General features: G+C 28.5%; 1 protein-coding gene across 1 annotated transcript in view; it reads right to left on the bottom strand.

Annotated features, from left to right (window-relative positions):
* The window catches only part of LOC119688156 (thrombospondin type-1 domain-containing protein 4), a 126,394-nt gene extending 111,995 nt beyond the window's left edge, over positions 1-14,399 (bottom strand). Inside the window, exons 1-2 of the mRNA XM_038102818.1 lie at positions 14,314-14,399; positions 546-612 (exon numbers count right to left, since the gene is read on the bottom strand). Coding sequence (XP_037958746.1) covers positions 546-612; positions 14,314-14,354 — 108 coding nt within the window. The 5' untranslated portion in view covers positions 14,355-14,399. The remainder of the gene's footprint in view (positions 1-545; positions 613-14,313) is intronic.
* Positions 14,400-15,135: the final 736 nt, after the last annotated feature.

Here is a 15,135-nt window from a genome sequence, read left to right on the forward strand (position 1 = left end):
TTTACCTTGAGACTATCGATTGGAAAAGACGCTATTAATATCTTTATAAATTTTTTTATCATCTTTGTAAATAGTTAAGTTTGAGCTTCCTTAACATTGTTTATTGTTGATCACGTTTTCGTACATAGTTAATTTATGGATAATAAATCAATCTTAATTTCTGTCAAACTAAATTATATTAACAAATAAATATATATAGTAGTAGTTTGCACTTTTTTTGAGCATTACTCTGATTATCAGAAAATTGCATATGTACGAATGTAGCAATCATTCTATTAATCCATATACATTACAGACTAACTAACAGGTTTAAGGTCTTTATGTTTTACATAAATTATTTCATCTTTTTATTTACTTTAACAGTCCTGTTTGAGAAGTGAAATTGAATAATAGATTTTCTTCAAAATAATAATTTTTCGTGTTTGATAATAGTCCTAAAATCAATGAGAAGAATATTGAAATTAAGGTTTTATATATGTACATATATTTATAGTTTCTAACTGCTTATAAAAGTTAAGTTTTTTTAATGTTGTATCTCAACTTACTCGTATTCTCTCAATGGTAGACTGGTCTGCTCCGACTGCGTTAATTATTAAAAATAATATGAACAATCTGAAAAAAAGATGAGTCACTATTAAAGCTTTGTTATGATTACTATTATTTATTTAAAATACGCTAATGACTTAACATAACTTAATTATATTTCGGCACATACAAAACAGATATCAGATAATTTCTAAAAGCAATCATTGGTAAGCAAATGAATTCATATATACCCGCCTAAAATGCATTTGCGAAAACTATATCCACACAAAAATAATGGCTGGGGTGATATCACCTGCCACCAGGTTTGATATCCACTCTCAAATGCGAAAAATTTGCCAAGGACTTTTGTCATGCACATAGCTAATGTTGGATTGCACTTTTGGTGTTGTAATCATAGAATATCAAGACTGGTATGACCACTGGTAGCATACCAGTCTTAATCAAAAATTGTACAGAATTTCGGTGCAAGTATATTTTTAGAGAATTTGAACAACAAATATCACTTTACCTTAAGTTTGCGACCAGCCATAAAAAAAATTTCAATATTTATATGGTTAGGGAAGATTATCGTGGACTTAAGTCAAACTAAAATTGACCTAAAACACTGATCGATGCGATTGATCGATACAAACCTGTGCCAGAAAGTACAACGATCTTCTGGTTATCTTTTCAACAACATGTAGTACCTTACAGTTAATCTGACATTCATACAATAAGAGCAGCTCCAGAAAATTTATTGACAGGAACCAAATCTTTACTGCCAGTTTATTCTGTTTATACTTTAGTGCTTTTGGATCACTTGTATATAGCATCTCACGCAGAGAACCTGTATACTTAATTCAACATTAATTGCATTAACTTGTACGAAAAAGAGAGAATCACACGCTTTCTCTGTGTCTTCTCATTCTTGGCTAACACAAGGTAAAAATTTTAAGGGAAATAGCTTCTTGATAGGTTGTCAAATTGTTGATGTGTAAGAACAAAAGATCTATTAAAATACATAAGCCCAACTATAATAATTTATAAGCGGGCTAATTGGTGAATTTAAATAGAAATAAAAAAACTATAATTTATTATTTATATTTAAAAACAGTTTATATTTTGTCATCTTCAGGGAAAACTAAACAAAATATACAATCCCAAATCCAACTAAATGTACCAAATTTATCTACAGGTTTTTTAGTAAAACGAAGCAGAAGGCTATATGTCGATCAGAAAGTGAAACGACCAACCAGTTTATCTATGCATTCCAGCATATTAGAATTCTAAAAATCGACTGCGATATTTTATCGGCTTAAAACATCAAGCCGATAACTGGTCTTCACTAGTTGTCCAAAATCAGTGTAACAACTACTGGTTTTTTTCTGACTTGATGTCGCAAGAACTTTATATTACTAATTAGCGCAATCAGTGATCATACTGCTTACGTGAGACACCTATTTTATTATACGGACAACACCTTTTATCTAACATTTTCTATGGTTTTATTCCATTCGCTTAAGATTTAAACTAAAAGTGTTTGAGTTCGAATGTTACTAAGCTTAAATATCATCACCTTTTGTTTTCTAAACGCCCTCTTCTTCCCGAATATTTTTGCAAAATATCAGAATGGAGTTCATTGTACAATGGACCTCTACGGTCTCAGTGCTGTTTATGTTTTCAATCATTTCGAAAAGGTTTTAATTGTGTTATTAAGTATTGAGTTTATTATTATTGAGTTTAAGTGCAGCACGGTGACTCTCGTATATCATTGGAAAATCAGTTCCTTTAGGATCTATCTACTGATATGGTCCATTTTATTTTCCCCTTTTCGTTAGAATAGGTCTCATTCGCAAATGAAATACAATGAATCACTCATCGAAACTCAAATTTTGTTTATGATTATAAAAGTAAATATATTTCCTCAATATTTATTTATTTTAGATTATTGAACTTTTGGAGCAAATTAAAAAGTTAAACATTTGTTGAACTTACTTAATCTGACACATAAATATTTGCAAAAAATATTTTAGCAAGTTTGTTTTCTATTTATACTATTATTTATTTTGCATATCAATATTATATATATTATTTCTAAGAATAGTACTAGCATAGTATAGAATAGTATTTATTATGTGAATTGACTTATCTGAGAAAGGCAACTTTATTTTGATATTTAAATATTATAAGAATCTATAAAACGATAGAATTTTCAATTAATTAATTCTGAATCAAAACTGGTGATTCGGAATAATTCATTTCCACTCAAATATTGGCATGAGACGTTTTAAGATTTGTATCTCAAACACTTTCGGAAAATGGGAAAAAAACATACTGGATGATAAGATTTAACATCTTCAGCTGGTTTTTTGATTTTAATTTCATCTCTATTTTGGTAACTTTCCATTGAGCTGGGATGCAGCTTTTTAACAAGGATGCGTTTAAAAGGTGTGTAATAATTATCAAAGCAACATCTGGAAAATTTTTAAAGATTTCAGCAGTTATGAGATCATAACCAGTTGCCTTTTCATTTTTAAGAGATTTAATAATCGAAATTAATTCTCATTTTTTAAAATTTTTTATTTCTTATACGCCAAAGTTTATGTTTACAAAATATGAATCCAAAATATTTTAAAACTTATATATTTCAGAAAAACTTGTATCAAACACTGAATTTAATTAGTATATTGTATATATTAGAGATCATAACACCATATTGAATTTCTTGGAAGCTATAAGATTGTTAATTGAAAAAGAAAATTCTTTCATTAAAGGAAGAAAAGAAATTTCAAAAATTGTACATTTTCTCTTATTTACCACAAATATATTGCATATTTGTTTATAAACCGAAATCTTATATAAAATCATACGATTTCATTTTATCGAAGGAATCAAGCATTATTGAACAGGAAGTTCATTCTGTTAAAAGCACAAAAATCAATGTCTAATGGGTAACTTAATGAAATCTTTATCAAATCACTTGCATTTATTTCATTATTAAGTTCTCGACTTGTCTCCTCTTCAGATAAATTAGCTGCAAAATAGCAATTCATTGAGCTAAGACGAGACTCAATCAATTAAGATATTTTAAAATGTTGAAATTCGAACAGTGGAAGAAATGAATGGAAGTGAATATCTTAATGCAAATCTCAAAATCTGGGCTAATTACAAGAGAAAAAAATTAAATTAAAAATTAAAAGCGTGAGGTTTGGAAAATACTCAAGCATGGAAAATATCTGCTTGAAGTGTAGACGGGAGAGTGTGTGGCGATCGTACATGGAACTCGTTTGCAACACATCCGCGTATCAGTTGCAAGTGGCATAAGCACTCAAAGCTGGGCATGCATCATCAACAAATTTCAACGCGCCGAGATTTCACAGTTGATGGCGGCAAATCGTTAAAAATGCCTGCCAATAATAAAATGCACGATAAATTAAAAAATTTTTCCATCATGTTTCGTTTCTCCAGCAATCTCAACTTGTCGTCTGCTGCATTCTAAAGTTGATGAAACGTAACATTTAACATACTATTGAATCTATATCTAGATTCCCTTAATGAAAAAGTATCATTTTTTGGCTATATTAAAGATAATACGCTTGCGTTTTCCATATACGTCATCAGTGTTATACTAAACAAATCTGTATCTAACATTACTATAGCATAAATATAGAACCACGTATAGAACTGAACTCGTAGTGCTAGAAATAGTTACAAAAGTTTTTAAAGTTTTAATAAAGTGCCAGCTACTAAACTACAGTTCATATAAGAACTTAGTAACAGCCAAATATGGTATATATATCTAGTTATCAAAATATTAATATTTATATGAATTTCATTAAAATTCATATAAATTTGTAACGAAGACTCTCTTACTTGGTGAAATGTTTTTTATTATTAAAACACAGTGCAAAGGCACTGGCACAGTAAGTGAGTCTTCCTTAGAAAACGTCTTCTAAGGTACTTGGAAAATTTAAAATTTTTGATAAACTTATCAATAGAAGCACCTAATGGACCTCATTCGGTTCAATGAAGTCGTATGGAGATATTGAACTAGTTTCCCAACAATCGCAGAGCAAAAGTCTATAAGATGAACAGAACTTTCGAGAAATACTAAAAAATAACCCAGATATTAAAAGACTCCCTAGTTTAGGTTTATTTTTATTCAGACTTATTATTAAAATTTTTTCAGTTAATTTACAAACCCCACAAGAATCTAAAGCTTTCATTAATCGATCTATTTGAAAGTGTTATCATACAAGCAGTTATACAGCACAACTGCAGGTGTACCAGATAAATCAATTTTTTTCAATTACTCCTAAAAGCAATATCACACTGGAAATATTTAATTTTTAAGTAGAATTTATTGAATAATCTGAATAAAAAATTTGTGAGACATATTCCTCGTTTTTTTTACTGACAAATCGTGTGTTTGTGTTTGGTGTGATGTGAAGGATAAAATAATTATTAAAAACTACCAGTAACGACAATATCTTTCTGAAATGTTTGAATTTTATATAGAATTCTATTATAAATCAAAATCGAAAGCCATATGTAAGAATTTCTGTAGTATATTCTTTGAAAATTCATGCAATGGAAATAAAGTACGATTGTGCTTGATGTGTTTTGCGAGAGCAAAAAAAAAAATATTAAAAAGTTTCAAAAAATAATGTCATCTTGAAAATTTTTATTTTACGATAGAATTTAAAACTAAATCCAAATTAAATTAAAAAAAATGAAAATTTTGGGTACATGTTTTGAGAAAATATTTTTTTGAAATTTAACGGTTAATATTAGTACTTAAATATTAACAATTTTAATTGTTTATACATTTTCATAAAAGTTTAATCAATTATCTTTAAAACGCAGTAAATTTCAAGTTCCTATCATTTATAGAACTTGAGTTATAGCCATTTGAAAATATGTCTGCAATGCCAATTCTCAAAACCCCATGGGTCCATATCTCCCATGGACCCATGGAATTTTTTTTCGAGATACATCTTCTTATTTCACAAAAAGAGCTCAGCCAAATCAGAGAACATGACGTCAAAAAGGTGTCCGATTTGTTAAAGAATGACCCATAACCACATATAAGGTATAATATATTATGTACAAAAAGTATCCAGAATTAATAATTGGAGAAATATGTAAATTGGTATTATTGTATTGTGTTACTATGCGGCATTGGAGCGTAATTTGTTTTACTATATATTCACACCAACTAATTATACTTTCGAGTATATTTCGATAGTATATAAAGAGGCATATTAGTGAACAAATGTTATTGAATAAACACATAAATTTATAAATAAATTTTTTTCTTTACCCGTAGTTGATTAAAACAGATAATTCGCTAAATTTTTTGAAGTCAAAATTTCAGTCAGTCTACCAATAATTAATTTATGGAGGATAATGTTAAGTGCTAGTACAATATTGCCCATAGATTATGGTACAATATTGCAACTCACTCTGTTTTTTAATGTGTTTAAATCAGCTTTTAAGCAAATATCTAGTGTTCTTCTATGGCACAAAGCTGTAGTAGGGAAGAAGTTTTTCTTCGATAATGATCTAATAAGCAGCGTACTAAGATGACACGGTCTCGTGGGACTTATTTCTATTTCCTTAGCAAAATATAACCTTTCGAAAAAAGCTTTGTAAAAAAGCTCAGTAATTTGAGTTTATCGGGTTCTTAAAAGTAAATTCACTGAAGACCACATATCAGTATGAAGGATCAGGTAACGCGCTAGTATAGATGAGAGGGGGCTCTACTCGCAGTACTTTTTGTATTTACTCTACTACTCTACTTCTTTTTGTACTTTAAATATTATGGATTTAGAAATGTTACTCAATTCAATTCAAATATAATATAAATATATAAAATATCATACAAAATATAAAATATATCAATATTCAAATTCTTATACAAAATCAATAAAATACAAAATCTTATAGATTTTTTCTTTTTTTGAAAAATTTTCACATATTTTATTATTTTGTATGATCCAATTGCAGACAAGATGTTGAGTTCTGGGAAGTTTTTTGAAAAAAGCTATAAAAACTATTTGTGTCCGTGATTGAAACTAAAAAGAATGTCGACTTACTCATCGAAACTGAGCACCACAAAAATCCATGAACGAAAGTCTTGATTGGCATTCGAATTAAACCAAATTTTTGAAATAATTTTAAAATAGAGCAGAACAGAAAAATGTGGTTTAGGCGCAAGTTCTATTCCGAAATTTTTCAATTAATTTTAATTGATTAATGTGTTTTGTGTGGAATGTAAAAAAAAGTTTCAACCTAAACTGCAGTACTAAACTGACTCGACGGACAGAAGTTATCGAAGAGGTGAAACGAACATTTTGAAATACTAGAAAGAAATGTTGACTATTGCATTTTTAAAAATTTCTCGCTTATATTTTCAAAACCCAATGAACAACATTTTTCTTAAGCATTTTAAAATTTTGACACTTGCTTCGATTGTTCCAACCATTCAGCACTACCGGCAAGTGTAACACGTCGCGTTTGCTTCCAGTAGAGAAGCTCTACACATTTGGTCCCATGTGCCACACAAGTTGTTGTTGTTCATGGGGCTTCTGTGGTTCTTGTAGATTTAAGCTTTTCATTCTGCATTTATGACCACCGCAGACTCACTTAAAAGCGATCAAATTTACCAAAGCCGAGCTGAGAATTTAACGACCTTTTGTTTATTTGTTGATTTATGTGGGGCTCAATTCAGCGCCGTTGACGGAGTGGGTGGTGCCGCCGCAAACAATAATAAAACTCAGCTACTTATATATACCCGGAGAAGCGATAGATTCGTTGGCTTTGGGTAATATTTTAGCACGCGTCATTGTAACTCTGTAAATGAATTTATGGTTTTTTAATAAGAATAACGTGGTGCACTTCTTATTTCGATACTTGCTTTCCAGATTATAACTCACCAGTAGAAAAAAAAATAAGGAAGTCTTTAAGCTGATTATACTTTAATTTATTAATAGTCTTCGTGTGTATGTTTTTTTTCTTGCTTTTAATAATTTTTATTGTTGATTTGTAATTTGAGCTGCATTCTTTAAAACATTTGACTTTTATTGCCATGTTTTAATTGTCGCTGATGATGAATGTCAAAATTATAATCTACAACTGAAACCGCTAATTATCGAATTTAAAAAAAAAATTTATTGTCAAATTGATTAATTTAGAATTTTAAAAAATTTATGAGCTAATAATTTTCACAAAAAAAATAAACTTTAATTTTGTAGAGAATCAAAAACCTACTTCTTATGGAAATTGGATGCAATCTTAATTTTATTATATAAATCAAAATTATTAGCTTCAATAAAATTATGCTAATACTACTTTGTATACAATCATATATAAACAATAAACAACTTAAATGTAGTTTATGAAAATTCTTTAATTGATGTTTTTAAAAAATGATCTCTTTTTTGTATGATAGTTAGAGGCATTGGTTGAGCTTATAAAAATAAAAATAAAATATAGTTTAGAAAAAATATTTAAAAAAAAAATGAAATAAGATAATATAATATAAATTTAATATATAATGTAAATAATAATGTAATATATAATGTATATATATATATACAGTCAAACTTCCATAACACGAACTTCTATAAATCAAATTTTCTATATCTCCAACTAAAAAGAGTGCAACAGGGTTTTAAAGAGCAATTAACATACAATTCTGCTTCCATAACTCGAACTTCTATAACCCGAGTTTCTCTATAACTCGAATAAAAATATTATCACGTGCCAATAGGAATGTGAGAATGTGGCATTCTATAAGCCGAATTTTTGTTTTAAGTATGAATCCATTTTGGTGTTAAAGAAAGTCCCTTTTTCCAAGCCAAAAGTTTAATTTCTTTTTCTTATGCTATATCTTTGTGCAAATGCCAGTCTCCTGCAACATGGAAGTAATAAAATAACTTCCAATAATGCTCTTAACGTTTTTATTGAGCTTGACAATGATATTTGTATATCAAGGTTTCCTACAGATGACGATATTATTGAGCATTATAAGTCAGAATTAGTGGATCCGATTCTCAGCGTAACGGCAAGGGATGATGAGGGTTCGGTGGATGAAATTATTTATCCGGCTTCCAAGAAATAGAAGACTCATTCAAAATTTTGAATTTTTTTTTACAAACAAATGATACTCCAACTGATGATCACTATAACACTTGGAATAAATTAGAATCTTCATCATTATCTTACTGAAAATAAGAAAAAGAAAATAAAATCCCAAACCGTGATTTCTGAATATTTTACTTCACTATAACTTCTGTACTGTATTTGATTTCAAATAAATAAATAAATATTTTAAAATGTAATTCTAGTCTCTTTCAAAAATAAAAAATAAAATAAATAAATTCTGTAATTCGAAGTCTTCATAAGTCGAAGAACCTTTTCTTTGCAAAATGGTACTTATATATATATATTATATATAATATATACATAAAATATAATATATTTATATAAAATATATATAAAATATAATATATAAATATATGTGGTAGAAAGTAACTCCTGTCGACTCTGTCATGAGGAGAAGGAAACATCAGAACATGTTCTATGCAACTGCCCAGCGGTGGCAAGACGTAGACGCGATTACCTTGGTAGCGGAATATATGTCCCAAGTCAAATAGGTAAAATTAAGCCCACAGCAATTACAAGATTTATAAATAGTCTAAAATTGTCCTAGTTGGTCCTTAAGGCGCACAATAGATCTTTTAGGTCGGGGTGCTTTAATAGCCTATTACTTAAATCTAATATAAATATATTAGCACAAAAGTGTATAATATAAACTTCAAAATAAATAGACTTATAGAGTATATAAGAATAAGGTGCAACATAAACGTATTTGTTACTGTAGTTGTAACTCATCATTGTTCACTTTATATAAATATATATAGTATTATAAATAAATATTTGATAACAAAAAAATATTTTGGAGGTCTCAAGAATGTAAAGAATCAAACTTTATGAAAGAATTTTTATTTTCTATGCTACCAATATTGCAACAGGAATCAAGTATACGAGTATCAATTTTTAATTACAAAAAGACTAAACAAAGTCTCTGAAGAACTCATTAGCAAATACAAGGGTTTATAAGAACTTCAATATAACAAACTGTTTATATCGTTTCGTATATAATTATTTTTAATACTTAATTGTGAAATTAATAATAAATAAAAGAATATGTGTTTTATTATATCTATACTGCATGTAATTTCAACTTATCAACTTGAATGTATTAGTACTTATGAAATGATAACATAATATATGATAATATATGACTACCGATGATTTTGCACACACTATTTTATTAATTTAGCACCAAAAATTACAGCCCATAGTTAATAGTAACACCACTCGTATAGTTATTTAATCTGAGACATAGTGATAATGACTATTAGAGATAAGAAAGCATTTTAAAACAAATACTAGTTTGAAAACCGATGGTAGATTCGGAAGTCCTGTTAAGAGAAAAGAGTACACTACAAAGGATGAGGCTTAGAAAGAATGAAACCTCGCTAAGATGTCACCGGGAGCAAAAGAACTAACATAACTTGGACACAAAGAAATTTATTTACTCTTTAAAGCCTTATAGACGTTGTTGTTCTTTAAAAAATTACCTATATTAGTCCCAATATTAATCTTTATCCAAGAAGAGCTGATAATATAGATAATATGATATGTAGTGCAATAAAAATTCTTGCCGAAAATGTCACAAACTCTAGCCGACAATAAATAATCATTAAACAGGTAATATATTTATAAACAAAGAACATAGAAAAATATTCTATTCAAATCTAATAACGAAATAATACTCCATTTTTTATAAATAATGTAAATATATATAATAAAAATAAATGTATGTATATGCAAACTTTATTTATATTGTTTTAATATTAAAAATATCCTATTAGTTCATGTTCTAATATATATTTAAAAATATTGATGTCTTTTTAGCAGTGCCGATGTCTTAGCAGTAATGGACTATAGATAAGATTAAAACCAACACTAATTTTAAGTCTCATAAATAATGTAATCTAAATTTTTGATATAATCTTGTGTAAGATAAAGTTCCTTCTTCTATATGCAAGTACAATCATATGTGAAATAATAATGAACTAATAAAAGGAAATATTTATTTTTTGGGAAATTATATATTAAGATCTGAAATATCTTAATATTATCCACAATGATGTATTGTAGAATTATTCCAGTTTATTGAGTTATCTGAAGTTTAAGAAATTTGAGCATTTGATTTTCTAAATTTTGATTCAAAGCAAATGAAAGAAATGATGATAGATAGGTTACATGCTTCCTAAAGACGGTTCAAATATGTCTGTTAAGTGTAACCTTCAAATTACTGATAATACTTCGTTCATCATGGGTGCGATCTCTTCACGTGCAATGTAGCGGTGAGAAGAAATTCAATATAAGAATTTTGATGAATAAAAATTCAACAAAAGAATCGGAAAAATTATTTAATTTTTTTAAAAATTAATTTTTATGTATGTAACACTTTTATTAGTACTTTTAAGTAAATGTTGAACTGTACAAATCTTCATTGAAGTAATTATCTATTAAAATTAGTATGAGGTCAAAAATAGTATTTCTAAAATTACATTTAAATCGATTTAGCCGATGAAGTGTCTTCTCAAATTTTTAAATGTCGACTTCTAGAATACAAATTTTTTCTATTAGCAAAGAGCTCAGATGCATTCATCTATTACCTGACATGCATGTCTTTATCTTTTTGACATTTGAGCTTTAATTGGGTTGATGTCTAGTGGAAATGATAAGGGAACAGTAAATTGACGTGAAAACAGATTTAAACACGCAACAATATACGTTTTCGACAGTTATTTACTTCTTAAATACTTCTTAGACAAGTGCTGCCACCTGCTCGCAAGATTTCAATCCATTTGTCTCTCAATGTTTCACTATCCTGCGCTTTTAATAGGTAAGGCTATGGGTTAAGCGTATGCTGGAATACCATTTTCTTATCGCTCTTAGCCTACAGTTTCCATCTGGAATTCCTCAGTTGCGTGTTTACATGTCATGTCTGTTGAATGTCATAATTTTTCAAAATTTTATTTATTATTTAAAATTAATATTTTTGTTTAAACTGACATAAGTGGTTAATAAATATTGCATGCTTCAATGCAACAAAGATCAAATTTTACTCATGAGTTTATTAAGTTTTGATTGAGGTCGCTGTTGTTATGACTGCTTTATATTTTATTACCTCTCGTGTTTAAGTTAACAAAAAAAAGAAAAATAATTTAATTAAATTATTTCATTTTTAATTATTGTTTAGCTTATCACAATTAATTAAGTGATTTAAATACTTTAATAATATTAAATATTGAAATATCTCTATACTTCAGACTATTACTTAGACCACATTGTGTTCAGTATATAAATGTAATTTAGACATATCTTTTATAAAAACGTCTAAATTTGTAAATTCGTAGCTCAAATCTCTCGAATATGATGAACTTCATACCCATTTTTTTTTCTTTAGAACCATAATTCAGCAATTTCAAAAATTTTTCTGAATTCACTTGCTTAAAAGTAAATTCATTTAGTATTATTATATTTTTAATTCAAATAATTACTTGAAAAGGCTTAGAATATTCTCACAGCAAACGTACATATTATATTTAAAGCAAAATAAATTGCAATCCATCAAGAGAGAATAATATTCAGACGATAAAGCCGGACATCTTGGTCTAGAGAAAAGTGAAGACATGTGGTTTGCTCGTATGCGGAACTTAATAAAATCATATTTGAAATCTTGCATATCTGTAGACATAATAAGATTAGAGGTAGAAAAAAGAAAGGTGAACTTCACATTAGCGAAATTGAACTAATAGTAAAGAAGCAGTGTACTGAATAAAGAACGACTAAAGGCTAAACAACGTACCGATGCCTGTGTATGAGGTACCATGTACTGACACCTCAAGCAAGCTCGAACCCAGATATAAAAATCCATTTCAAGTCACACGGCTACTAGGTAACGTTACCTATATGGAACAAGACATACTTAGTTCCTAACGTAATCAGCGCCATTATTCGTCGGTTTTCTCAAGCGACAAAATGAAATCATTGTGGGCTCTACCCCAGATCTGCGACGACGAAAAGTAAGCTTTTGACGACGCCGAAGGAAACACCTCAACAATCACGGATCGAGGTCGATCCGAAGCAATAAAAAAGCCAAACTGTAAGGCGATGGCTCCTTTTGCGGGTAAAGGGGTCAGAATATTCCCGAGGTAGGCATGCTTGCCGTAAGAGACGACTAAAGTCCCTGCGCTATGCCGTGACTTTACAAGATAGTAAATGGTAGTACGTATTGTCCCAGCTTGTGACACTTGACCAGAGGTATAAATCCTGGTCATACAGGGGTCACTAGCTCGCAGCTTCGGTTGTGCTGACCAGTTAAAGTTGGACTCGTAGTGGCTGTGGTTAATACCCAAACTTACGCGGGTAGAAGGATCAGCTATTTGTTCATCATACATTCGGCGTGGAGTTACTTTTCCTTCAGCGTTTTCTTTTTAAACCAATAAAATTACATTGAAGTTATGTAGCATATATGATATTCGTACAAATTTTAGCTTTAATATAATATGAATATACACAAGGATTTCGGACTGATAAAATTTTTGGACTGCCAGAACGCGGTATAAATGTTAAAATTCCGGTTTCTTTGAAGTTGTTCACTATATGCTGGACTGATAAAAGCATTCTTCCAATAGTTTCACCAATTTTTCGAAAATTTTTTCCATCTTTCCATAGTTTAATAATTATTTTTCTTTCGTATACACACTAATTTATTTTCCCCTTGATTCCATACTTTGAAATAGTTACTACTTAAAAATTAATTGATCAGTGAGCTCGCTAAATATTCAATTCAAATGCTAAATAATACTAAGTGAGCAAAAATAAGAACAAACTGGTTTAAATATAACGGTATTATCAAAACAAACAAACTGTACGCAGACTTTATGGGGCCTATATTTACATGTAGGGACACTTTTATCCTGTTATCTCAAGAAGGAACAGACGAATATAATTTTGGTCTTTTGCTATTTGGAGTTAAGAATACAAAGCATAAATATATATAAAAATTTTAATTTAAAATATTTAATTATGTTGTATTTCTAAATCACATATCAAAATTCGTAAGGTGTACGCAGACTTTATTGACTATGTGTATATAACCAAAAAAAGTTATGGGCGTATATTTAGAGTAATGTTTTGAGAAAAATCAAGATAATGGTTTTTCATAATAAAGGGAAAAAAGTATTATGATTTTAAAGTTCTACGGAATATTTCAGTATTGAAAATAAAGATTTTGTCTATGAAAAACAAAATGTTTAATTATTTGTAAACTATTATAATTAATACCACATGATAACTTAGAAATGGCAATTGCGGTAGTTGCAGATATAATATGTACATGCTGTCAAAAATATCAAATGAAATCACATCAAAATCGAAAACCTCTCTGGTCTCACGATCTTCAGATTAAAGACCAATAAGATCCTTATGATGTTAGAAATAAAGTCCTAAAATTCCTATAATTTTGCTTAAATTGCATGCTCTTTTTTTTATTATAATTTTTAAATATTTTTTTTTTTCACCTGAAAAAATAAATAATTGTAATTATATTATAACTATTATAATTATTAAAAATTATAATTTTTAAAAAAAATTGTTTTTGTTAATTATGTTTTTTTAATAAAATAAAACAATGCTTACCTAAGTAATGGTTGTAAAGTTAGCCGCTTCCCTTCAATCATTTTTAAGTTGTTTAATAAGCAATAAGTTTATAAGATTAAAATTCCATATATTTTATGAAAAGAAGAACTGATTTCACACTTTTGGAAATCTGTAAAGAATAAAAAAAGAAATTAATCAATAAATACTGTAAAAATTCCATACGAAATTATTAAACTTCTGTATATAAAATTTTTTTGTTGTTGATTTGTGGCTTATCACACTTCCAGAAAGCATTAAAACACAAAAAAAAATTAAATATTTGTTTATATATTGTACTTGTACTTATATGTATTTTACATATATATTTATACATGAAATCATCAGAATTGCTTCTTGTCAGCAACTTTGTTTCTTCCATGTTTTTTACCACATTCATCATCGTGGGAATGTCGTATCATTACATTAATTTATGGTTCAATATATTTTAAAATTTATTTTATTTAGATTATAATGACTTCGTTAATTGTATCGAATTTGGAGCAAAGTCCATATTTGTATAAAAACTGGAGCAGTTGAACATGGGCACAATCATCATCGATGCTAACAGAGTTCAACACAGATCATCATCTGCGATGATGAACCTGACCCAATACTGTCAGAAGTGCGGTATATTTTCCATATTTCAACGGAATACAAAATGTATAGCAAGTGATTAACATACTCACATATTACTTTTAATTTTATTTGTGTTTTTATTTATTATTATCATTAATTTTTTAAGAACTGCGGCACTTTTTAATTTAATTTTATTTAATTTTTTTTTATGTCTTACCAGAGCTGTGTGAATTTGTTTCAAAATAG

This window comes from Teleopsis dalmanni, chromosome X, assembly GCF_002237135.1.
Source record: "Teleopsis dalmanni isolate 2A chromosome X, ASM223713v2, whole genome shotgun sequence".
NCBI classification, from domain to species: domain Eukaryota; kingdom Metazoa; phylum Arthropoda; class Insecta; order Diptera; family Diopsidae; genus Teleopsis; species Teleopsis dalmanni.